This window comes from Podarcis raffonei, chromosome 3 (assembly GCF_027172205.1).
Source record: "Podarcis raffonei isolate rPodRaf1 chromosome 3, rPodRaf1.pri, whole genome shotgun sequence".
Taxonomy (NCBI): Eukaryota; Metazoa; Chordata; class Lepidosauria; order Squamata; family Lacertidae; genus Podarcis; species Podarcis raffonei.
The window spans coordinates 31,036,961-31,063,567 of NC_070604.1; the positions used below are offsets into that span (position 1 = coordinate 31,036,961).

Sequence of the window (26,607 nt, forward strand, 5' to 3'; positions counted from 1 at the left end):
GTGTAAATAAGTTTTGATAAGATGTAATAATGGAATAGGGACGCAGATGGCACTGTGGGTTCAACCACAGAGCCTAGGACTTGCTGATCAGAAGGTCAGTGATTCAAATCCCCCCCGATGGGGTGAGCTCCCGTTGCTCGGTCCCTGCTCCTGCCCACCTAGCAGTTCGAAAGCACGTCAAAGTGCAAGTAGATAAATAGGTACCGCTCCGGCGGGAAGGTAAACGGCGTTTCCGTGCGCTGCTGTGGTTCGCCAGAAGCGGCTTAGTCATGCTGGCCACATGACCCGGAAGCTGTACGCCGGCTCCCTCAGCCAATAAGGCGAGACGAGCGCCGCAACCCCAGAGTCAGCCACGACTGGACCTAATGGTCAGGGGTCCCTTTACCTTTTAATAATGGAATACTGAATGGCTTGGTTTATATAAAATATGCAGGGATTTATGTCATGCAAAATGAACCATGGAAGGAGAAGAAGGGAAGTCATTCATATTTTAAGGTTGGTTAAATGAATATTCTAAATTGTAAAACATAAAATGTAATCAAAATTGTGTGTGTGTGTGTGTGATTAAGCAGCTGGGATATCAGGGTTCAAATTCTGACTAGGCCATGGAGCTTAGGGGGTGGAATTTGAACCCTGATCACCCAGCTGCTTAAATCAGCCACACTTTGAACCGTTCGTGTGCTGTTGCTGCTGCAGGTGTGGGGCTCCCCAGGTGCGTCGGGTTGGCCTTCAGGTTTTTTACGCCACCTTCGCTATAACCCGGCCAGGGGAGACGGAGGGAGAGGCCTCCACGCGCGCGCCCCTCTTCCCCTTTGAATGCTGGCGGGCAAAGCGGCAGCCTCGCCTAAAGCCCCTCTGTCGGCGGCGGCGGCGGCTCCTCCTCAGCTCAGCGGAGCGGAAGGCAAGCGCTGCAAAGAGCGGCCTCAAGACCGGCCCGCCTCTCCGCCGCCCAGACGACCGACTCCCATGGCCCTCTCTGAGGCCCAGGCCTGCGGGAGGCGGCTGCTGCTGTGGTCGCCACCGAGGGTCATCCTCTTCGGAGACTCCATCACTGAGGTACCGGTAATTCTCCCGAGGGGTGGCTTCTCATCCTCCTTGCCGCCCGCGGTTGGGGAGGCGGGTCACGACGACGAAGGCCGGCCCAGGGGCCTTCGTCTGTTCTTACTCAAAGCGTCGCCCCTGACGCCTCGCCGTAGGGCCTTGTCCTACCCCACTTCTGATTTCCCCACCGACAACAGCAGAATTGTAAGGAAGGAGGAGAGCGGGCAGGGAAGCTGGTTTGGTTTTTGTGCAGACACAGAAGTGGGGTCTGGGGTGGGGAAATCGCCTTTGTTGTTGTCGTCGTCATCTCAGCATTGTTGTTATAATAATTTGGAGGTTTCAAATATAGAATAAATATTCATAAATGCACACCTATATAAATATATATGAACCATGTGTCTGAAATAGTATGGGAGAGCAATCCTGAAGCCATGTTGACACTCCAAATGACCTCAAATACTCCTCTGCAGTAAAGGAAGGCAAATGGGGGAAGCCTTCCTATTGTCTTTTGGTTTGCAAATCCTGTCTTAAGAGCGTATCTGTGTATGACTAAAGGGACATGGGTGGCGCTGTGGTCTAAACCACAGACCCTAGGGCTTGCCGATTGGAAGGTCTGCAATTCGAATCCCCTCGACGTCCCGTTCCTCGGTCCCTGCCATAGCTGTCAACCTTCCCTTATTCCAGCGCTGTTTCCCGCTGCTATCCCGGATTGTTAGATATCCCATAGACTGTCCCCGGACAGGTGAGGCTGCTGATCCCTTATTTTCAAATCTGAAAGTTGACAGCTATGGTCCCTGCTCCTGCCAACCTAGCAGTTCAAAAGCACGTCAAGGTGCAAGTCGATAAATAGGTACCACTCCAGCGGGAAGGTAAACAGCGTTTCCATGCACTGCTCTGGTTTCGCCAGAAGCGGCTTAGTCATGCTGGCCACATGACCTGGAAAAACTGTCTGTGGACAAACACCGGCTCCCTCGGCCAATAAAGCGAGATGAGCGTTGCAACCCCAGAGTCGTTCGCGACTGGACTTAACTGTCAAGGGTCCTTTAACTTTTTAAAGTAAGCCTGTGACCTGGACTCAGGAGCTAAAGTATTGACCATCACAAAAGAATGGCCAGACTGCCCAGGTACTGCCATCAGTGACCACTGTCAGGTATCCTGGCAGGTAGGATTTCTGCTGTAGACCCCTTCCTTCTGTGATGTATGTATGATGTTTTAGGGGGTGGTTTTGGGCTACAGGGTAGGCAGTTTCAAAAGTCTATATAAGGGCTTGTGCGTTATTGTTCAGGGTTCTCCTCCCTCCTGTGTGTGGTGAGTGGTGATCCTGTTGCAACAGTTCCTTTAATAAAGGATCAGGCTTACTTTCCTACGGATAGGGAACCCACTTAAGGACTCTATACGAGCTCCGGAATACCCCATAAGGGAAAGGGAGCAGATTTTTTTTCTTATAACATTATTATCATCATCTCAGCATCGTTGTTGTTGTTAGTTGCTCGTCCTGCAAAAAGGTTGCCCAGCAACTTAACAAGATTTAAAATCACAAGTATGCATTTTTGCACAAAATTTGGCAAGAACGCATGCAGCGTGTTAACACATGCAATAGCAGCTGCAGAAAGTTTCAGCAGCTGCACTTAACACCAAGCAATGTTACTGGTCTTCATCCAATAAAACATGCCGGGGGGGGGGAGGTACATTTTTACCTGGTGCCCCAAAGTGCCATTGAAGGCCAGACTGAGTGTGAGAGGCTGGGAGCCACATCTGAAATGGTTTAGCAAGTGGAGTTTAAAAGACAAACACAGTGAAGCCTGCTGCTTGTACAGTGGTACCTCGGTTTAAGAACATTCCGGTTTAAGAACGATTCAGTTTACGAACTCTGCAAAAAAGGAAGTTGTGTCCCGGTTTGAGAACTTTACCTCTGTCTAAGAACGGAATCTGAACGGTGGAAGGGCACCAGCGGCGGGAGGCCTCATTAGGGAAAGCGTGCCTCAGTTTAAGAACAGTTTCGGTTTAAGAACAGACTTCCGGAATGGATTAAGTTCGTAAGCCAAGGTACCACTATATGTGGATTTGGCCTTGGTGGACTGGGGCATCTGTTTTCGAAATGCTGGTTTAATACAGTGGCAACGGCCTAGGGCTGACTCAAGGTTGAGGCCTCTTCTCTTCCCACAGCAGTGCAGGTAAAGATAAGCGGGGCGTCCTCTAAACTCTCCAAGCAGTGGCACCGTGCAAAAGCAACCATGGTATTGTTAATAACGGGGGGTTGCTGTTGCCAGACCCCCTGCCCTTCATCCGTCTTTACTCTCATAATTTACAAAATTGGCATACGAACACAAAGATTTTTTCAAATGTTCCTCCATGAAAAGGAAAGCAATCATTTTCTGCATTCATCCTATCGTTCGTTAATTCATTATTTACTTATTTGCATTCTAAATCTCCCCTCTCTCGCCACACCCCCCACTGAGCTGTTTGCAGAAATTGGTGTTAAAAGGGTCCCTACCATCAGGCTTACAATTTAAAATTGTGCAACACACAAGGAAAAAAGGAATAGGAGGGTGGAGGAAATGTAGCTCTGTAGGGTGAAGCCTGGGCTTAAGCTTTTTGAAGCACTGAAACATGCAAAGCTGCACACGTGCGAAGGTTCAAAAAAAGTTTTGCTGCTTGCTTCTGTTGATTGCATTAATTGGCCTTTCTTTCTTTAATGTATGTATCTATTTAGTGCCTTGGGAGCAATGGTAGAGCAGCAATTTACCAGGTAAGAAGTGGTACTGCGTCCTAGCAGATAGCCTTAGCTGATGTACCGTATTTTTCTGTGTATAAGATGCCCCCATGTATAAGACGCCCCCAATTTTGGGGACTCCAAATTAAGAAAATACCCCTCAGCACTACCCGTGTATAAGATGAGCCCCAATTTTAAACCTAATTTATTGGTAAAAAAAAAACCCTAGTCTTATACACGGAAAAATATGGTATATTGTTTAACAGCAAGCCCGACTTGTCTGTGGAGTGATGATAGAGCAACAGTACCACAGAGACCAGAACACTAGGGAGAGCAGGCAGGAATGCATTATTTGGTCCAGTGACATGCGACTTAAATTAATTTTGTTAAATATTCATTACTTTCCTCTCATTTAGTTTTCCTTCCAAGAAAATGGATGGGGAGCCTCACTTGCTCACTGCTTGGCTAGGTAAGACATAGTTAATGTTGTGTTTCAGCTGGGTTTAAAAATGAAATATCTCAGGTGTTTAGGAAGATAATCTGAAAATAATTATTCTTTTGAGAACCTTCATTTGTTTGATGCATAACATCAAAACCCCTGATAATTTTGTTCTTTTACTTCTTAATTCTGAAGTTTATTGGAAACATTTACTGAAAATGTAAAGCCTTGGTTTTTAAGAAGCAATTGCTTAATACTAAAAGGAAGATAATGCAAACAAAGCCTGCAATCACATAAATCAGGAAATGTGAGAGAATTCTGCCTGTAGATACACAAGTACACACACATGCTGTGAAAATACAGTGGTGCCTCGCAAGACGAAATTAATTCGTTCTGCGAGTCTTTTCGTCTTGCGCGGTTTTTCATCTTGCGAAGCACGGTCAGTCGCAACTGCACCTCTTCAAGTGGTTTTAAGAAAAAAGGAAACAAACTCGCAAGACGTTTTCGTCTTGCGAAGCAAGCCCATAGGGAAAATCGTCTTGCGAAGCAACTCAAAAAACGAAAAACTCTTTCGTCTTGTGAGTTTTTTGTCTTCCAAGGCATTTGTCTTGCGAGGTACCACTGTATGGCATTCTGTTTTAACATTGTGAAATGTAGTTTACTGTGAGGAGTGGAGGAAAAGAAAGTAGATACTTGTGCAGGTGGCTGACTAGTCTTCCACGTTCAGAACATGGTATTATTACAGGATGACATTTCTTTCCATATATACTCCTTTTAGAAAATGTGATGTTCTGAATCGTGGACTCTCTGGCTATAACACAAGGTGGGCAAAAATTGCTCTGCCAAGATTGATCAGCAAAGATTCTGATGCTAAGAACACTGTTGCTGTAACTGTCTTCTTTGGAGCCAATGATGGTGCTTTAAAAGGTGCAGTATAGTTTTGCTCTCCCCTTCCCACTCTTTTTTCCCAGAATATTTCATCAGGTTGCAGTAGACATGTAATTTCAGATATCTGAGAGTTAGCATTTCAAACACTTTATTTTTAAACGTATTTTTAAGGGTTTATGTGCTACCTTTCCATAAAAAATAGGTTTTCTGAGCAGTGTAGCACTAAAACAAAATACTAAGTAAAGCAGCAATGAATTTCACATTTATTTGTTTCTATGGCCAAACATACGGCAAATTCCAGGCCTTGTAACACTGGTAGCTTCCTATGCACTTAGCTCAGTGCTTGAGTGGTAAACTAGAGCACTGGAAAGTGGGACTAAGCAGACACCTTTAATTACGGTTTAAAAGCGCAACCCATGCCATGTGAGCACTTCACAGCTTGCAGTTACTGATGCCAGGAGTGTGGGCAATGTTGAGTTATCAGCAGCTGCTAGCATTATGCCTCTGAATACCGGGGTGGGTGGGGTCCCAAGAATGCCATTGTACTCAGGTCCTGCTTGGCCTGTCATAGGCATCTGGTTGGCCACTGTAAGAACAGAATGCTGAACTAGATGAGCTCTTGTCCTGAGCTAGCAGGGCTCTTATGCTTTGATGACAAGAAGGGAATTGAGCACAAGATAAAACCATGGATATTTGTGGACTGTAGGTGTTGGATATCTACTGAGTGCTCCCCTGTCCCACTTCTGCAGGCACTATTGATTCTAGGATTGCTTGTACCAAGGTGAGAGGGAGAGCTGGGTAGAACAATGAGAGGCACTCAGGACTGCAAATCTCCCTCAACATTCTGCCTGTGTTTGTGAGTGTATGTAGGAAGAGAACAGGGCTGTGCTGTCTCTGCACGTAGATTGTGCCTATTCAGTTCATCTCCCTCTAACTAATAGTGTAATATTTGTAAGCAAAAGTAGAATTACATTTGTTTAAAATGATAATTTATCGTATTTCTTGTCTTGTCTCAATAACTCATGGCTCAAAATTTATTTATTCAAATTGCCTCTATTCCACTCTATAGCAAAAAAATATCTTTTTTAAGAAGTTGCCAGAGTGACTTAAATATATCTACATTCAATCTTTAAAAAGACACAACATAAAAGGAAAATGGGTTAAGAGGGAGAAGATAAGCGCCCTCAGGTTATAACGTCTTAGTCACAAATTGGCCAGGAGGAGCCCAAATTGTTGGTTTCAGCTACACCAATGGAGTGACCCCACCTCCCTTCTTTCTCTCTTGAAACCCGATGTAATGGCTGCTGGCAGGAAATAGTTGTTGGAGGAAGGAGCCTGGCTTCTCTGCAGAGCTGGTGTGGGTTCTGCATCCCTCCTTCCCCTTCCTCTTCTGCAGCTTGATGTAATGTAAACATATAGTTGGTTTATCAATGGGCATGGATGCACACATGGCCCATTAGAGCAATGCAGGTGGGAAGGTAGTGTGAACCATCTTACCTAAATGTAAACTATCTTCCCTGAACAGATGTGAACCCTAAACAGCATGTGCCACTGGATGAGTACGCTGACAATTTGAAAAATATGATACAATACCTAAAGTCTGTGGACATTACAGAGGATAAAGTAATTTTGGTGACGCCACCACCCCTGCATGAAGCAGCTTGGGAAAAAGAGTGCATTGCCAAAGGTAAGAGAGTTCTTATCTCCTCTCATTTTGGATTAAGAAAACAGTGTACCTAAGCTCTGAACACTCTAGTGGTCAACCTATTACATGTTCTATAGGAAGTAACTGTCTTAAGTGACAACTGGTGGCCATTGCTGTGTGATCATAGAACTGCTATGCTATGTTTTAAATGCTATAGAAGCAAAGCAAAATGTCTTGATTAGCTGATGCTTCTGTACAGCAAGCAAATAGGCTTAACACATTTTTAGTATTGTGGCAAATGTAGTTTTGGGAAGTGCTATAAGTTAATTTTCACTAGCCTGCTCACATGGTCTCTGCCAACTTTGTTCCATCATCCACACCTCACTAAATTGAAGTGCGTGTCTGTGCATCCAACACCTTCAAAATAAGAATGAAAACATGCAGCATTGTGGATGTAGATCCGATTATTTAAAGAAAAAAACCACCATCCAGCAGTAGATATGTGAACAAAAATATTTTGCTGTGTACTGAGTTTCCAGGGGTGGAAAACTAAAAATCCTTGGGGCCTCGCTGCCCAGCCCACCATGTCCCTTCCTTGCCCTCTCCCAAGAAGGTTTTAGGCTTGCTAAAAGCATCTTGTGGAGCCACTGGAGACTTTTTTCAAGCAGCTAGAGTGTGTTTTCCAAGGGGAAATGCAGGCAGGGAAGGCTTGAGAACAGCCTGGTTTTGGTGCCCATAGCTAAGGGGGAACTGTTGTGGTTCCTTTCCACACTCGAGTTTATTTCTACTCCAACTTTCTAATTATACATGGAGTGTTCAAGGTACATTGAATTATAATATATAACATCAAGTCATTACACAGCAGAAATCACAAAAAACTAAATAAAAATTCCAGAAGATGTATGAAAAGCAAACAGGTCAGACCAAAATGGGAGCAAAGTTTTCCACATGAAAAACTCAGATACTACTTCAGCAACCTGACTTACCCTAGCCAGTGTTCATATTGACCCACAATTAGGCATATGGATCCCTGAAGCCATATTCAAATTATATTTGGATGTGGACCTTGAATCATAATTGTGCTATCAAAGCAAGAAGCGAAAATCTAAAGCCCTTCTTTTGTTGACCTTTCCCCCTCCCTGCCAACCCCCAATTCTCAACAGGTGAAAAATTAAACCGCCTCAACTCTACCACAGGAGAATATGCCAAGGCATGTGTTAAAGTAGCCAGTGAGTGTGGCACTTCCATCATTGATCTGTGGACACTTATGCAAAAAAATAACCAGGTATGACCAGTTTTATTTATTTATTGGATTTGTTGGTTGCTTTATGTTGGGCAAGACAACCCAAAGCAACTTACAACCAAACCAATCTCTAGACATTTTAATAGTGAGTTTTTAGAATGTCATAGAAACAATGTGTCAATTTGGGACACTCATTAAACTGAAGCAAATGTTGATTCAAAGGGCCCCTGCCGTTGTTCTGTAGAACAGTAGTAGCTTGCTTAAATGTGTTTTGCTTTCATTTCCTTCTAAAAAGTCACCAGACTAGTTTGTTGTATCTTTTGAAAACATCCGTTTTAGGACTTTGGCTGCTACCTCTCCGATGGACTTCATTTATCAGCAGAAGGAAACAATTTTCTAGCAAACCAGCTTTGGTCACTCCTGGAACAAAGAACATCGGCACTCCCTGTAATGCTTCCCTACTGGCGTGATGTAGATCATCTCAACCCTGAAGCTAGCCTTCAGGGGAATCTTCACGATTTATAAAAGTTATAAAACAGTGGCTGCTGGAGAGAAAACAGCAGGTATCTTTACAAATACAAAATAATTTTTCCTATATTTTTAGATTGTCTGAATCATTTCAATTTTTCCTCATTAAACAGTGGCATTAAGCTGTAGTAGTGCCTCAAGCTATACTGAAGGCATATTTAAACAATCCAGTAATTGCAGTGGCCAACTGAACTTGAAGCTGAGTAATTCCATAGTAACTGTATCATTTATAAGCTTCTTAACACAATATTTTGTGTTTTAGCTAATATTATTTGAACTCCTATTGAGCTACTTGTGTTTACTGCCTCGAGCTTTCCTACAAAAATAACGCCACAAGTAGTTAATATGCTCTTTTTATTGTGACCAGCTTTTTACCCAGACTTTTGGCAGCAGAGCCACTCCCATATTCAGTCCCAAGGTTCACACCAGCCAGGACATGAGGCGGGTAGAAGCCTGGAGCTGGCATAGCAATAGGAGCTGATGTCTCTTAAGTCATAGCAGTGGAACCAGCTCTGGATCATAGGTCATCTCAGCTTCTTCCCAGCAGGAAGTTCACTGACTTTAGTGGGTAGGATGGGGAGAGCAACACTAGCTGGAGGCTGGTGGAACTGTACCTACGCCCATAGCAGATGAGCACATTGAATGTCAAGTTCAGGGGTCGGCAAGGCTTACTGGGCATGGGCCGGATCACTCCTGCGGAGATTCAGTGCAACGCCAGAAATTGCGTCTGCGCATGTTCGTGGCGCTGGAAATCGCTTCTGCGCATGCCCAGATGCCGAAAACCGTGGCTGCGCAGAAGTGATTTTTGGCGCCTGCACAGAAGCGATTTCCAGAGCCGTGGAAGAGAGTCCCTGCACTGTGCCAGTTTAGCGCAGCACGGGGGGACTTGCTCACCGAACGGGCAGCTGAGTTTGGGGGCAGCTCATGGGCTGGTTAAACAGTCTCCGTGGGCCACTTCCGGCCCATGGGTCTTAGGTTGCCAACCCCTGGTCAAGTTGATCACTAGAATTGAATCATAAGCTGTAACTAATTTCAGATTACTATCTCCAGGCAGCACATAAACTTAAGAACTTGTCTCCCAGGTTTACTTAATGTTACTAGTTTTCAACAAATTCATTTCTTACATTCTTTAGATTAAGGGAAGTTTATATGTTGTCATATTTCAATAACAATTTAATTGGAAAACAAAAAGCAAGTTTTGAGTTTGTCTAGAACACTCATGCCACACTGTGTTCTTTGATGTTTTTGTCCTATTCAAATATTGAAACTCAACTACCTTTGGCTATTCAAAAAACTTTTGAGATATTTTATGCAGCATGTAAGATTAGTGAATATTTCTAGTTATAAAATACAGGTATCAGTTTATTTAAGGCAAGCGACCATTTCCCAGAAACCCACATATTTGCTTAAAGCCTGGATTGCTGCCTTCAGCTCGTCCCTTTGTGCTCTTTGGTTGCATACTGTTGGATATCATTGCCCTATCTATATTCCTTATGTATTTTCTGACTGCAAGCGGCTATTTTATTCAGAGAAATTAGATCGAGGCTTGGTAGTAGTTACAGACTTCTGTTTTCAGTGGTGTTGCTCTTTTGCTAGAAAAATAAAGGAAGTGAGAAACAGCCTAAAAGAGGGTTGAAAGGTGTTGCTATAATTAATGTAACTAGAGAGTCTCTCTGAGCTGACAACCTCCTAATGGCTGTGTTCAGACATCATGCTAAACCATAGTTTAGCATGTTTTCCTGACAGGGTTTCCACTTGCTGCTTTAGTTCAGCCATGAGAAGTTCAGAAGCTTTTCTTTCTGTTTTTGCTTAAGCACAAATTACATTGTCCAAACTAACAAAACTGTGGTTACTGTTGACATAAGTAGTAGAGCAAAAAATTAAATTCTGAACTCCTTGCAGCTATATTGCAGAATATGGGTCGGGGCAAGGGGAGAGCGTAAGAGCTCCGTGTCTGCTGTGACTTGAGCCTATCATGCTTTAAGATTTAATGTGACTGCGAAATTGGGCCAGTGTCTAATTAAAAGTCTAATGTGCAAACCAACATTAATCCCACTTCATAAAAAACTGTGGCAATTAGCCATCACTTAAATTTTGGAACTGAAATAATTTAGTGGGATTTTATTGGAAAATGGCAGATAACATTAAGTTCTGGCAGTGCCAAAATCCTATTTCAGTCGCTTATCTTTAGCATACAAAATGCTGGTGTTAACCCAACTACTAAAATGAAAACTTCATCTTAGTCAATTTCAGAATGCAATAAAAAGGGAAGAACAGTATCTGAACTCATAACTAATCCATTCTTTGTTTATTACAGGCAATCATGGTAATATACCTTTGATTAGATCACACCTCTACAGAAGGTGCCTTTATTACAAAGAGAAGTCAGCTTGCACACAACGCTTTTAAGGAGAGGTATAAAAATCACTTTATTACATTGTATTGGGAGTTCACTTCTCACACAAAATTTTACTGCTAAGTAAGAAATCTAAAATCAGACTATAGATACAAATACCAAAAGGGCACAAGTTCAAGTATTAGTGTAACAAATATCCATGAAAAAGACAGATTTGTCACAGGTTTGGTTGATCAGATATGAAAAAATACAAGTCTTTCATAACTGAGGATTATTTTTTTATACTTTGTTGGCTTTTGATGCAGCTATTAAATGTGTACATTTTACACATATTAATGTAGGACATGATTATGTTGCAAAATAGTTATTTAAGCAGTAACACCACTTTCTTCGGTCCATTGCAGTTCTATAGTCACAGGCCCCAATATTGAAATCAATCTCCTCCTGCCAATTTATAAGGAAAAAAAACTTTGCAGGGTCTCAACACCACCCCCAACTATAAGAAAGGGTAGGAAGTGACCACATGAATTCAGCAACCAACATGAAGGTGTTACTGCTTACAGATCTCAGGTGGTGTCCAATCCATCCATATAAGACTGGCTGCTTGGGGAGGGGGACAGGAACTCTGTTTGGACCTCACCCCCTCAAACAAGCAAAAAACTGTATACATTACACATTGATATGCTTTCATGACATCTCCTTTCTAGATTTGTATCACACGAAAGCCACGGTGAGCAGCACTATTTTTAATCAAATTTTGGCAGTAATTTGCTAGAATAAAATCATCTCCCCACACAGCTGAAGGAGTAAAGTTTCAATGCACATTTTTACCCACTTGGTTTTGTAGAAAAAGGCCATCATCCATGACATTGTCATGTGCCCTTAAAGCCCTGCTGAAATAAATGGAACTTTTAACATTGCTTAGGTCTCTACTAGCTTCTGGTCAAAAATTGCATAATTAAAAGTCCTGTTTCAAACGACCATGAAAACATTTATCAGATTTGCTGTGTTACCTTAACCCCCCCCCCCAATAACACTTCATAAGTCTTTCTTAATTTAAAATGTTCACCTCATTTTTCCATCTTAAAAGAAAAATACTGCTGAATGCTGAAATACAAGAAGGTAAATCACTACATATTGGGGCTTCTGTATTCTAAAAACTTTGCAGTGCTGTTCAACTACAAAAAGGCACGTTATAAAAATACTAAGAAACAATTGGTATTAGGCAGATTATGCCTCTATGCCACAGGCTGAAGGAAATGTTCAAATCAAGACTACAAGAAAAAAAATTCAAAAAGTTTCAGTACACTTGAGTCTGTGTGTACATAGCACTCACACTGAAACTAAAGAAGATCATACACATGGCCAGCATCTGCAGTAGGTCACTTCCTTGTTTCTGTTTTCCAATACAATATATACACATACAAGATATTTCTATAATGAAATGGCTTTAGTTCATCAAATTGAACATGATTTTTGCACATCAGAGCCAACAGCTCCAAAGGCAGCTAGAGACTAGCATTCCGTTTCTTTGCTGTCCACTCTATGTTGGCGTTGCAGTTTGAAGGACGATGCTTTCTCACTCCTTGTGACAGGATGATCTGTAAGATCCTCAAACGACTTGGCAGTTGTGCTGTTGTTTGGGAAAGGAACCTTATCAAAGCAATTATCATCCTCCATGTGAGAGTCTGTACTAGGATCCTCTTGAATGGTGTCCATTCTTTGATGGTCCAGTTTCGGAACCACCGCTGCCACAGAGACTGGTGCAATAGGCTGCAGGGGCTGGAGCCGGCTAGTCGATGGCACGGCAGGAGGCGGCTTGATAATTCGAACAGAGGCCGAATCCATGCTGCTCAACATCTCAACATTCTGCAAGAACACAAACAAGCAGCACAGTTATGGAACAATACTGGTGACCGAAAACACAGTGCCAGACCTCTTCAATCTCTGGACAAGCTGTCCACAAATGCTCTGTAGCTAAGGTGGCTACCAGGAAGTACTAAGATTCAACACAGATGGCAGAAGACTGACTAGCACCACCAATCCCAGAATTCTGGCAGATACAAATCCTGGCATCAGTAGTGGCAAGTTACTTTAATAATTTTGATGTACTATGAACTGTAGGATCTTGAAGTAACTTTAGTTTCATTTCTTCAATATCTTTTTAACATGTTGGAGGAGTATGGGGTATAGATGTTTTGGTGCTCAGAACTTTCCGTCTATCACTAATGCTAGCCGATTCAAATAAAGTAGAATCCAAATAATGAGAGTAGACAAGTGTCAATGCCCTGGGAACAGGAATTCCTAGTACTACAAAATTAGAGCATTCAGCTGAACAGAAAGCAAGTTCATGACTTTAAAACGAAAAGATGTATATACCACAATTCTACAAAACTTCCAGTGTGGTTTACTAAAAGTGTATCAACTTCTGGAAGATACATTTATTCCATGGAAATTTGCTCATCCTAAACATCATGAATAGTTCTCAGTACTGAGAAGTCTCTGCAAGCCTCTGTTACATCTGTTTTGTAACAAATAGGATAATGAAAACATTATTCAGCAAAAAGCAAACTTACACTGGGGCCAAACAGAGATTTGGTGTTCTCTTCATACTGCCTATCCAGCTTCTTGTCCTATTAAAAAGAGGGAAATGTAACAAGTCAGCTATGGAAGACACCCACCCACTCCGATTAACTTCAGGGTAGAACTTTCCCTAAATGTTTAACTACCCACTATCATGAGTAAAGCTCAAGTATATTCACCAGGACATTGTGTTTAATAAATGAAGCAAAATATAAACACCTCTCTTTAATTTCTGCTCACACTTAAATCAAAGGCATCTGTTTCATGAGGTTTTGTAATTGAAACTTACCACACAGTGTACAAGAATGCTTAGAGGAATCCAAAATATTAAGGAGAATACAAGCACAGATCCTACTATGTTGTCTGCTAAAAATTTCCCTGTAAAAAAAGAGATACACCCAATTTCAGAGGCAGACAAAATATATTTGGGTCCAGTGTTAAGAATTCTACAAATATTTTTCAAGTGGTAGCTAGTCCATCTGCTGTCACAGGATCATATAATTTGTTCAGTAGATACAATTCTGAATGACGTGTTTTTAAATCAGAGTAGACCCACTGAAATGGACTAAAGTTGATCAGAATGAATTTAAAAACCTAAGAAAATGTTCATGAGTCCAGCTGATTATGACTTAGTTGGATATAATGCTTTATCTTCAAAATGTTTAAATGTTACTGTATTTCCCAATGTTGTGGAATTGCAAGTGAGCGCTCTCTTAGTTCTCCAATACTTCTGTGGGTGTTGTTGTTTTTAATTAAACTATTTCAATTCTGCCCTACAATAGTTGATCTTTTTTATTGCCATTTTACCTTATTATCTGCCAACTTTCAAATAGTAGGATTGTAACTCTGGAAATCTACTTTACCTGTTCTGAGGGGGAAACAAGTTATACACAAGCAAGTTAACTGGCCTTAAAAAAGTGTTTTTACATAACTTTAGTGAAAGAGATTCTACAGTGTGTTTCCTTTCTGTGACTTAAACCAGCTGATAGTTTCATTCTCAGAGACTACTCTGAATTCTTTTCCTCTTCTTAACTAAACATGTAGAAATCAATTAAGTGTGACCCAATTGTCTTCACCATATTAGTATTAGATCTAACATTCTAAGTATTTTAATCTGTACAGTGCCATAGCATGCTGCCAGCATGAAATAAACATTTAATAAATAACTCAGCTGAGCAGCTGAGCCAATTGTTGAGCTTTATCTCCACAAATGTAAAATATACTTTAACTTGCTAGTAATCAATTTCATTGGGTGATGTTGGGTTCCTCATACTATGGGACGGAGTTCTTTCATTGACACTTTATTCCGTGCTGAAGTTTATAAGTAAAATTAGTAAATAAGCTGAAGTTTCGTTTTCAATCTGAGCATTATAAAAGCATGGAATAAAGTGTCCATGCAAGATCTCCCTCCCCTAGTACCAGGACCCAGCATCACCCAATGAAATTGATTACTATCAAGTTCAAGATGGGGGGGGGGGAGTTCTTGATTCCCTCTATGCTAATAGTGAACCCAGTCTCCAAGCTGCTTCTTTATGTAGCCACTGAGATGATATCAGAAGACTTGGAGGAGCCCCAAGGTTTTCAGAAATAAAAGAATACAGAAAGAAACAGGAGGGAACCATCCCTCAAACACAGTCCAATGGAATGGAATGGAGTGTTTGGGAGTAAAGCACAGCTGGCTGAAAGAGTGGAGTATTCCACACTGCAATGTTGTTTGTTACACTGAACAAGTACATGCATGTACACATCAATTCAGTCATTTGTGGTCACAAGATGTGGTGGTGGTGGCTACCATTAGTTTAGGTAGCTTTTAATTTTTTTAAAGACAATTTCAGGCCCATCAACAACTGTTGGCCAAGAGAGGCAAATTTGAACTCGTGTCCCAATTTCCCGTGGAAGGATTACCCCCCCCCTTCATGCCATCTCCTTCATGCTCTGCTAGCAAACTCTTACCAAACAGATCCCAGCCTGACCCAAGCAAGGCAATGCTTGATTTCTTCTACTCTCAACATATACATGCTTAGAAAATAAACCTTAAAGCAAAATGGGCTACAGTTCAACTACAATATGCAAAGATGACCTGTGTTCGTGTTGTGTTATCAAGGTCACTTAAGTATTCAGCAATATGCTTTGTACTGCCATACAAGTTGTATTGCACCCACTCTCATTAGATTTGATCATGAGGCCAGAAGCATCTTCTCAGCTTGGCAATGTATAATCTTCAGACACACCTTGAAGTACAGTCTTGCACTTTCCTGCTACCACTTAAAAAACAACATTAAGTACCACTACCTGTGGTGACATCAAAATCAGTGATCGAAACACCTGCTTTCAATTCTCACACTCTGAAATCAAAAGATAAAGGCACTGAATGCAGAACAGCAAGGTTAAGAACAGGTTTATGGATTTCAAGGGAAGCTTACCTAGTGTATTGATGCTTAGCTGCTCAATGAAAACCCAAAGCCGCTCGATCACATCCTGCACACGCTTCTCACATTTACCCTGCAAGACATAATGTTTCTTAGAAAGCCATTTTATGCAATGTAAATTTCAGTCATTCCATCTTGAGGGCATGAGTTATGGTTTAAGGGTATGTAAAGATCGAGAGGAAGCCCCTTTATGTGCTTGGGTATCAATTATCACCTAATATTTTTGCTCAAACCACAGCATGAATTGGTAGAAACTTACAGAGTCAATTTGTTTTGGCAATGCTATTGTTACACTGAAGAAGCTTCTGGAAGGAAAATATGTGATGTGAATTAAGACTGCAGCTGGGCATGAGCAGAAATACAGAGCTTTATTTAAAAGGGGCTTTTCTTCCCCTGATGAAGTGACTATGAGCTCAATACAAGTGTGACCAAGAGCATCAGCCACATGTCACACTGTGAGGAAAGGGCAAGTAATATTGTGTGGGTGGAACACTTCAGCTGGAATCTGAAGGCCTACTTTAGGCATAACCAAAAGTATTTTTGTTTTGTTTGAACAGTAGATCATAATGCATAAAAAACAGTGGTTTTTCAAATTTAAATTGAATTTTACCAATGTATTTGCCTCTGCCAGATATACTGAGTTAAGAGAAAGATTTTCTAAGCAAACAAGGAACCAATTTGATTATTTCCCAAATATGAATATTTATAGTTTACCAACCAAGCATAGGTGTTGAAAAGCAAGTATTACAATCTACTCAATATCTATCAGTATTTGAGTATTTCTTTTTTGTGAGGATGGAGTTTACATGGTGGGCAGGGAGAAGAAAAGATGAATATCCCAGTGCGCAGCTTCTTATATTCCAATACTTAATCTATCAAACTGCCATGGGTACTCAAATCAAATTTATTAAAAACGGTCACAGACCAGATTAACTCGTACAGCTAGTCAGCAAAGCATAACACCGGAAAAAACAAAGGACAATTTCAATACAGATTAGGCCATAACAGCAATTTAAAATTAGACAGCATAAATAAAATTAAGTATTTGCCTTCTCCTGCATATTGGCATTGGAAAGCTCTTGTTTCCTGCGCCTAATAGCGGCTACACAGAATTTGGCAACATTGATCGTAATTTCAGGAACCTTATCTTCTACCAAGGCTCTCATACGTTGGAGTTCTGGTTCATTTTTAAGCTTTTGTAGAACTGGGGCAATAAAGGTCAGGCATAGATCCTCGTAGTAACTACAGTGCAGCAATACATGCAGATTTGTTTCCACTTCCGATGAGCCACATGGGCAAACACGTGACTCATATGGTTTGCCCTCATATCTGCCTAGCAGCAGGGCAGAGGGCAGAACGTTAAATCTGGCCAGGGTAAAGGAGTGTCTGTACTTAGGTATTTGTAAATCAGCCAGATAATTTGCGGGTGAGAACCCTCTCCCAAAGTCTCTAATTGTGGCATGTTTCTCCATTTTGCCCATATGACATTGCAGCTCTATGCCATGGGTACTGGTCACAAGAGACCCTATATGAGATTATTTTAAAGACATTTCCCTCCATAGCTTAAAAAAAGAAAAAAAAAAGAAAATGCAAAATGTACACAGTGCAACAGAGATGCAAAACATGGTAATAAAAATGACACACAGTAAACCATGATCTATTTAGCTGTAAAACTAACACTGTTTAGTGAGCAGATTCACACCGTTGCTTAGGAAATTAAGTAGTGTCAATGGGTGTTAACTGGACACTTTGCTCTAGGTGGCCAGTTTAAATAAACACAAACTGCTCAAAAATCTGCCTAAAGTCCCATATGGTATATGAAACTACTTGAGTGGTTCTATGAATATTGATAAAGAGAAAGGGGGGAAAGGTAGATGGGATAGTGGGAAGAACCAGAAAATAGGCAAATGATGCAAAAACCACAGCAAGTGTTAAGCTGACCATTTTGGTTTTGCTCTGGGACCAATTTTACGACATGATGCAACAAGAACAAAATTTCACAGTGATCTATTTTCTGATTTTGCACCAGTATGCTTTGAGGAGGTGAAAAATATTATCCTAACGCTGTATACACTCACATTCATGTCACAGAATCCCACAGTGCATGGCTTTCCTTTCCTCAAATACAGGAAATTCTGGTTGTCATCAACAGTTGGGCTGCATCTCCCATCCTTGTCTCGACAGCAGACCTTGCAAGAGTTATCAGTTTCTGAAATTAAACATGCAACTTCATAGTTAGCTTTTGGGATATGTATGCATTACTCCTTTACGAAAAAGTAATTTCCCTTTGCTGATCATACAGCTTTTCAATTCATTAGTCTACTCTTGAAGACCACACTATTTTATGAACAAGTTCCTGATGGTACTCAAACACAGATAACAACTTAAAATTTATAAGAAGCAGCACCCTCCACTCTGGTAAGAAGAAAAAAGGAACTTCATTAAACCCAGAGAAAAATGGAGATATTCAAGGGTTAGTCCCCCTGCAAGAGATATTTAAAGCTTCCTTACCAATCAGTCCCAAGTAACAACACCACCAAATAAAACATTTTATTTCAACTATTCCAAAGAGTGGCACTGGAAAGTACTAGCGCTGCCACATAAACAAGGTCAAGAAGTAAATGAGTAGGCAGGGAACTGGGGAAGGGCATAGAGCACATGCCTTGAATGCAAAAGGCCAAATATTCTATCTGGTGTCTCCAGGTACAACTGGAAAAGATTGCTGCCTGAAACCTGAGAGCTTCTACCAATAATACTGAGCTAGATTGACCAGTGGTCTGACTTGATATAAGACAGCTTCGTTGCACTAGCAGAGAAATACTTACCATTACCATCTGACCAAAGGTCTAGAACAGTGTTTCCCAAACTTGGGTCTCCAGCTGTTTTTGGACTACAATTCCCATAATCTGACCACTGGTCCTGCTAGCTAGGGATGATGAGAGTTGAGCAAAGTCTGGCAGTTCATTCAAGCTGTAACTTGACCTGACCCCAGCACAGACAATATTTGTGCCTGTTAACAGGAGACCTTGCCTACCTCTAGCTAATGAAACAGCACTCTAAAGGAAAAATGCATGCTGCTTTCCTTCACTTTGCTATGTCTATGGCTTGACCAATCAGTTTTCAATGTCAAGTAAGCCCTGGCTCATCGTGTAAGGGAACCCTCCTTACCATTACAGGCGCATGAACTCTGGTTCTTCCCCCACTCACAGAAGGGTATGCATGCTCCATCTTTGCACTTGCCCAAATCCACACAGACAGTGTCATCTGGGGCATTCCCTGGGGGAGGACATTCACTGCTATTGCCTATGAAGAGATTTAGTGAAAATTAGCCTTGCATCAGAATACGAATATCTGGAAATAAACAAAGGAAGGCTGCAATCCTAACCCCATTTACCTGGGATGAAGTCCCAGTATATTTAACAGGACATACTTCTGAGCAGACATGTTTAGGATTTCTATAGCTTGCTAAGGACAGGTAAGAGGTCCTCACAAGTTCCTTCACACAGCAAGTCTCTCTGAAAGACTTCCCTCAAGAAGATTCCTACTACAGATGCCAAGAGGCAACACTAGATTTTGCAGGCATCCACTGAAAAGACATCTCCCTCACGCAGCTGATGCCTGCAAAAAAGCAGGCTTCTTTCTTGCCCCCAACCCCTGCTTCCCATCTGCTGATGGTCATAAGAAAAAAGGGCTTTGCCAATTCTATGATCAGCACAGCCCAAAGAGCTAAATACAGGGGTACCTCGGGTTACATACACTTCAGGTTACAGACTCCGCTAACCCAGAAATAGTACCTCGGGTTAAGAACTTTGCTTCAGGATGAGAACAGCGGCAGCAGCGGGAGGCCCCATTAGCTAAAGTGGTGCTTCAGATTAAGAACAGTTTCAGGTTAAGAACGGACCTCCGGAACGAATTAAGTACTTAACCCGAGGTACCACTGTACAGGATGAACAACTCCAATGGCACCTGTCAAAGTTGGCCAATGGGAGTGGATCCAGATAAAGATCTGGTTCCCAGAGCCAAAAAGGCTCCACTCTTACGTTCTATAGGAAAGGCCTGTTTATGTTTAACATCCCAGAATCAGCAGCCTGCCAAAGCATTTTTGCTTTATTGCAAAGCCACACATTAATGCAAACACTCCCCCCCCCCGCCCGCCCGGTGATTCCCAAGTCAGAAACATGCATCTCTTAGAATGCACCTTTCTTGGAACAGCCTTAAAAATGTGTCATTAAGGTCAAGTAACTCCCATTATTTCAAGACAAGGTAAACACACTGTACTGATGGAAATGGAAATTAGGAAGGAGCTAAAGATGCACAGGCACACACTTTTTTTAACATGCATAAGACAAAAATTGGGAAGACCCAATTTTCTGAGTGCATGTTCTGGAAGTTGGGCAATAGGGGCAGTACAGGATTCCTATTGGTGTACCGACCTCCCCGCTGCACCAAGGATTCCCTGCCCGAGCTGCTTCAGGTCATGGCGGATATGCTCCTGGAGACACCTAGCTTGGTTGTCCTGGGGGATTTTAACATCCATGCCAACACGACCTTACAAGGGGCCGCTCAGGACTTCGTGGAAAGCATGGCCTCCATGGGGCTGTCCCTGAATAAGTCTGGCCCAACTCATAGCCGCGGACATGCCTTAGACTTGGTGTTTACCTCTACGGATGTTGGTGATCTGACATTAACTAAAAGCGAAACAAAAGAAGTGCCATGGTCAGATCACTTCCTGGTCCAACTGGACTTCTCCGCAACCCTTCCCTTCTGCAGGGAGGTGGGACCGATTCGGATGGTCTGCCCCCGCCACTTAATGGATCCAATTGGCTTCCAGGGAGTGGTAGGGGATGTTTTATCCCAAGTTGATGGCCTTTCAGCTGATTCCCTGGTGGCCCGCTGGAATGCGGAGTTAACCAGGGCTATTGACTGTCTGGCTCCGAAGCGTCCTCTCCGATTGCATGGAGCCTGGACAGCCCCGTGGTTTTCCCCGGAGCTGAGGGTGATGAAACAATCGTTGAGACGGCTAGAGCGCCGGTGGCGGAAAACTCATTCTGAATCAGACCGGACACGGGCTAGAGCTCAACGTCGAGCCTACCAAGTAGCAATGGCGATGGCGAAGAGGGCCTTCTTCGCCGCCTCCATTGCATCTGCAGAAAACAGCAGCAGGAGACTTTTTCAGGTGGTTCGCAATCTATCGGAACCACCTGCACCACCAGGGCCTGGTAGGGACCCCAAGATCTCCTGCAATGCTTTTGCAAAGTTTTTTGCAGATAAAGTCGCTCAGATTCATAAGGAGGTAGACTCCACTGTGGGAGCAGGGCCAGGGTGGGAGAGTGCTAGAGTTCTGTCTGGTCCTGTTACATGGGATCAATTCCAATCTGTTACCTCCGAGGATGTGGACAGGCTGCTTGGACAAGTGAAACTGACCACCTGTGTCCTTGATCCTTGCCCATCCTGGCTGATAAAAGCGAGCCGGGAAGGGCTGGGTGATGGGCTCTGCGGGGTGGTGAATGCTTCCCTCTGTGAGGGAGCCTTCCCAGACCCGCTGAAAGAGGCAGTCATTAAACCGCTTCTTAAAAAAACATCTTTAGACCTAGACAATTTGGCCAACTATCGCCCAGTCTCAAATTTACCATTCTTGGGTAAGGTGATTGAGCGGGTGGTTGCCAGACAACTCCAAGCACGTCTGGAGGATGTGGACCATTTGGATCCCTTCCAATCGGGATTCAGGCCTCACCATGGGACTGAAACTGCCTTGGCCGCGCTGGTTGATGATCTCCGGCGGGCTAGGGACAAAGGTGAGAGCTGTTTCCTAGTTCTGCTGGATCTCTCAGTGGCCTTTGACACCATCGACCATAACATCCTTCTGGACCGTCTAGAGGGGCTGGGAGCTGGGGGCACTGTTATACGGTGGTTCCGCTCCTTTCTCCTGGGCCGTGTCCAGAAAGTGGTGGTGGGGGATGAGTGTTCAGACCCCTGGGCTCTCACTTGTGGGGTGCCTCAGGGTTCCGTCCTCTCCCCCATGCTTTTTAATATCTATATGAAGCCGCTGGGAGAGATCATCAGGGGGTTTGGGCTGGGTGTTCATCAGTATGCAGATGACACCCAGCTCTACCTCTCTACCAGTGAAGGCGGTGAAGGTCCTGTGTGAGTGCCTGGAGGCTGTTGGAGGATGGATGGTGGCTAACAGATTGAGGTTGAATCCTGACAAGACAGAAGTACTGTTTTTGGGGGACAGGGGCCGGACGGGTGTGGGGGATTCCCTGGTCCTGAATGGGGTAACTGTGCCCCTGAAGGACCAGGTGCGCAGCCTGGGAGTCATTTTGGACTCACAGCTGTCCATGGAGGTGCAGGTTAATTCTGTGTCCAGGGCAGCTGTCTACCAGCTCCACCTGGTACGCAGGCTAAGACCCTACCTGCCCGTGGGCTGTCTTGCCAGAGTGGTGCATGCTCTAGTTATCTCCCGCTTGGACTACTGCAACACGCTCTACGTGGGGCTACCTTTGAAGGTGACCCGGAAACTGCAATTAATCCAGAATGCGGCAGCTAAACTGGTGACTGGGAGTGGCCGCCGGGACCACATAACACCGGTTCTGAGAGATCTGCATTGGCTCCCAGTACGTTTCTGAGCACAATTCAAAGTGTTGGTGCTGACCTTTAAAGCCCTAAACGGCCTCGGTCCAGTATATCTGAAGGAGCGTCTCCTCCCCCATCATTCTGCCTGGACACTGAGGTCCAGCGCCGAGGGCCTTCTGGCTGTTCCCTCATTGCGAGAAGTAAGGTTACAGGGAACCAGGCAGAGGGCCTTCTCGGTAGTGGCGCCTGCCCTGTGGAACGCCCTCCCAGCAGATGTCAAAGCAATAAACAACTATTTTACTTTTAAAAGTCATCTGAAGGCAGCCCTCTTTAGGGAAGTTTTTAATGTTTGATGCTGTACGGTTTTTAATATTCAGTTGGAAGCTGCCCAGAGTGGCTGGGGAAACCCAGCCAGATGGGCGGGGTATAAATAATAAATTATTATTATTATTATAAAAAGTGAATGAGTAACTAACAACTACAATGATGTACCTGTGCAATAGGACTCTCCTTTACAGGTGGCATTGATGGCTTCCTGACACTTTTTCTGTGCACTTTCGAATTGGCATCCTTTACAACAGGGGCTATTGCGATCGCTAAGGGATGAGAAGGGAGAAAGAATAAACTTAGACATCTGAATATTCAGGATTACAAACCCAAAGTAGTAGCAGAAGGAAGGGTCAGAAATGTCTCTTCGGCGCGCTCTCTCTCTCCCGCTCTCTCTCTCACACACACACACTCACACACACACACACACACACACACTGCAGTTCTAAAATATTTATCTATACACTTAATTTAGACCGGCAATCACCAATTACCCTACCAGTAATAGAAAAGAGGCATAATACTTAATTACATCTTTGCTACGAGTTAAGTAGCTGACAACCAACAATTCAATAATGCAGACATATGAACTATCAGAGTTTATTCAAAGGACTAGCCTCTTGTTCACTAAACTCATGTCACACAATGTATGTTATTAAAATAAACAGCATCATAAAAGTAAACAAGCATAATCATGTGTTTCCTCAACTATGAAAAAAAGAAAACAAACTCTCTTGCCAGCCCCACATTTCCCACCACCACCCCTTTTGTAGGAAAAATATTTCACCTGCATTTGGCATTTGGCTTCAGCTTGCACTCAGATGTGCAGCAAGGATCAATGTGCAGACGCAAGAGGCCTGGGTCACATTCCTCGTCTTCATCCACTCTGGAGTTGCCACATACTTTGTTGTTGCGCTCTTGGAAGCATTCTGGCGCCTTGGCTTCAATAGTCCGAAGGATGGATTCTTTACTGCAGCTTGAAAACATCTGAAAGTGTCAATAAGAAGAGGAAGAAACAAATTAGTGGTGAGAGAGCTACTAATTCAGGATTGTGCGAACCTATATATAATTATTAGTTTTGCCGCACAAGTGCAAAATATGGTACGGAATTCAACTGGTAATTTTTTTTTATTCCTTTCTCATCGGCAGCCTTCTTGCCTGCAAATTCAAAGGAAACAAGTGTATCTGGTGAGAACTCAGAAAGCAGAGTAGACACTTTGGTTGGCATATAACTCCCATGTATACTAGGTCTTAGCCTTCCTCTTCCATCCACAACCTGATCTACAGCTTGACATCTTTTCCTCAGTCCATTCCTTTTCTTATCCTCTGCCACACTGGTCCTTCCTTACAAAATATTTTTTTTAAAATAGTTTGACAATGCAAATAGTAAGTAAAATAATGACCTCCAGGTTCCTTCCCTTTTCCATTCAACACTACCATATGTAGGGAACCAAGTTGCCCACATAGGTTTGTAATATATGCATGCACACACTCATGCGTGCGCGCACACACACACACACACACACGCACACGTAGAAAGAAAAAGAAAGATGATTTTTAAAAATACCTTATTGTTTTCATGATCACCACTCACAGCAATTGGGTACATAACATATTTTCCTCCCTGATCTTCGGTGGGGGCACATTCTGGCAAGCCATCAGGATCATGCTCTGCCCCAAAGTTGTGTCCCAGCTCGTGAGTTGTAACCAAATCGGCTTCCTTATAAAAATATATACACAAAAGAAGCATGCTCATTTAGGGAAGTTTTTAATGTTTGATGTTTTATTCTGTTTTTAATCTGTTGGGAGCCACGCAGAGTAGCTGGGGCTAACATCACACAGTCTTTTATAGGCTGCCTTTGAGAAGCTAATGAAGTGTGTAGTGCTCTAAAATTAAATACCTGTATTATAAATGTAAGACTACCAGATAATTTTACTTTAACACACAGAAACGGCCAGATTGCTCACTAGTGGTAGTTAAAGTTCTTCAAATGTTATTGGTGCAGCAAAAGGTGAATATAATTCATAATCATGTCTTCAAGTGGAAGGGGGGCAGTGATGACACAACTGAAAACGGCAGTGTAACACCAGAACTCCTCACTAATCCATGTTAATAAAAGCAAAAAGATGTGTCTAATTGGAGCTAATTAAACAATCCTTTTTGAATTAATACTGGACATGTATGGAGAAAATAAACATTTCAAAGAAAGATGCCCAAAGCTTGCTTTGAAGTGTAAGAGAGAATTTCATCTCACAGCACAATTGGAGAAGGGCCAAGAGACAGATTGACAATGGCACCAAAAGGTCAAAAGCTTTCCAAAGAGGGACAGAATTGCTCACAGAGGTAACTATGGTACTCAAAAATATCAAGCAGGACTTACAGAAAACAAGCTTTGAAACCAACTGAAAATAACCAACTGGACAAATAAAAAATAGATCTAATAGGGCATCAACTCAGAAGCTACTAAGGGAATTGTAAGGCATGTTAAGAAACCACTTCCCACAACTCCTTACAATACCTTTGTAAGGATAGTTTTGCCATAGTTCTTTGTGCTGGTTAAGCCACTGTTGAGGTATACATTCTTTCCAGCATTCGGACTAGGAAAAGCTTTAAAAAAAAAGGTAGAAAATCATGTTACAGCATTTAAGATTCATTTACACAGCCTTGATAACCTTGCCTGTTGCCTAAAATTGAGAACATCTGCAGTCCTCAGTGGCTTATCAGGTTCAGCTGAGATGAATATAACCTCTAACCTTATTACATGGGTGGCATTCAGAGCAAGAACTGCACAGAAGGTGAAATGTTCACAAGTAGAGGCAGGCCTACATTTGAAACCACCTCTTTTGCAAATTATTGTTTCCTGTCTTAGTAGCCTCAAGGCACAACCCCACCAAGTCACTGGGGAGGAACTGCATGTGTGCATTAAAGCACACTGGAGTGTGTGGACACATACCATGAACTTCATTCTTATAAGCAGTGGCTACGATATGCTAGATAGCTGAAAGACAGACGTTTTGGGGAAATTGAGGTTTTTCTCCAGTTCAAGCCCTTTACCACCACGACCCCCGGGGAAAAACCCCTAATCTGTATCCTCATTAATGCATCCTCTGTCTCTTAACAGTATCAGTAACGCATAGTGTTGGACTGGTGATGTACACCAGGGGTCAGCAAACTTTTTCAGCAGGGGGCAGGTCCACTATCCCTCAAACTTTGTGGGAGGCCGGACTATATTTTGGAGTGGGGGGGGGAAATGAAGGAATCCCTATGCCCCACAAATAACCCAGAGATACATTCAAAATAAAAGGACACATTCTACTCATGTAAAAACACCAGCAGGCCCCACAAATAATCCAGAGATGCATTTTAAATAAAAGGATACATTCAACTCATGTAAAAACACGCGGGCTAGATTTAGAAGGCGCTTGGGCCAGATCTGGCCCCCGGACCTTAGTTTGCCCACCCATGATGTGTCCCACTAACACAACTTGGATACCATGAATGAAGAAGCTATACTGCAAATGCAATAGGGATGCTGAGCAAAATTCCTGCTCACTAGAACAGCCTCTGCATAAGGAGTAAATCTACAGACCACCAACCCGTTTTAAAAGAGTACATATCCTGGATGTACACTTATCTTTAGGCACTTTGACAAACAATAAGCAAACTTGTTAAATGGGAAAAAAACATTACCTTTTGGGCAGATGCCTCCATGGCTGGTTGGCCTTTGAGATCCGACATAAGCCAGTCCAAGAGTACCCAGAGCAAAGTCTTGGTAGGTAAAGAGATGCGCAAGGCACACACGAGCAGCTCTGTCTGCTATATCAGCACTGAATTGCTGTGA

The 26,607-nt window shown here is 42.8% G+C and overlaps 2 protein-coding genes across 4 annotated transcripts in view; one reads left to right on the forward strand and one right to left on the reverse strand.

Moving 5' to 3' along the window:
- Nucleotides 1-26,607, reverse strand: part of ADAM17 (ADAM metallopeptidase domain 17) — a 58,062-nt gene that overhangs the window by 16,276 nt on the left and 15,179 nt on the right. For 2 of the 3 annotated variants that reach the window (XM_053380960.1, XM_053380959.1), the window contains exons 9-19: nucleotides 26,457-26,601; nucleotides 25,285-25,373; nucleotides 24,333-24,485; nucleotides 23,553-23,752; nucleotides 22,931-23,034; nucleotides 19,034-19,168; nucleotides 17,944-18,074; nucleotides 15,860-15,938; nucleotides 13,726-13,814; nucleotides 13,430-13,486; nucleotides 10,784-12,722 (exon numbers count right to left, since the gene is read on the reverse strand). In XM_053380960.1, the coding sequence (XP_053236935.1) occupies nucleotides 12,369-12,722; nucleotides 13,430-13,486; nucleotides 13,726-13,814; nucleotides 15,860-15,938; nucleotides 17,944-18,074; nucleotides 19,034-19,168; nucleotides 22,931-23,034; nucleotides 23,553-23,752; nucleotides 24,333-24,485; nucleotides 25,285-25,373; nucleotides 26,457-26,601 (1,536 nt within the window). In that variant the 3' untranslated portion in view covers nucleotides 10,784-12,368. Of the gene's footprint in view, nucleotides 1-10,783; nucleotides 12,723-13,167; nucleotides 13,487-13,725; nucleotides 13,815-15,859; nucleotides 15,939-17,943; nucleotides 18,075-19,033; nucleotides 19,169-22,930; nucleotides 23,035-23,552; nucleotides 23,753-24,332; nucleotides 24,486-25,284; nucleotides 25,374-26,456; nucleotides 26,602-26,607 lie in introns of those variants that run through there. The other variant, XR_008329401.1, reaches the window with a different exon arrangement.
- On the forward strand, nucleotides 704-11,193 carry IAH1 (isoamyl acetate hydrolyzing esterase 1 (putative)). Its single transcript, XM_053380972.1, has 7 exons — nucleotides 704-1,056; nucleotides 4,171-4,223; nucleotides 4,972-5,120; nucleotides 6,607-6,768; nucleotides 7,890-8,011; nucleotides 8,309-8,532; nucleotides 10,815-11,193. The coding sequence occupies exons 1-6, from the start codon at nucleotides 817-819 to the stop codon at nucleotides 8,492-8,494; spliced, it is 912 nt and encodes a 303-aa protein (XP_053236947.1). The 5' UTR covers nucleotides 704-816; the 3' UTR covers nucleotides 8,495-8,532; nucleotides 10,815-11,193.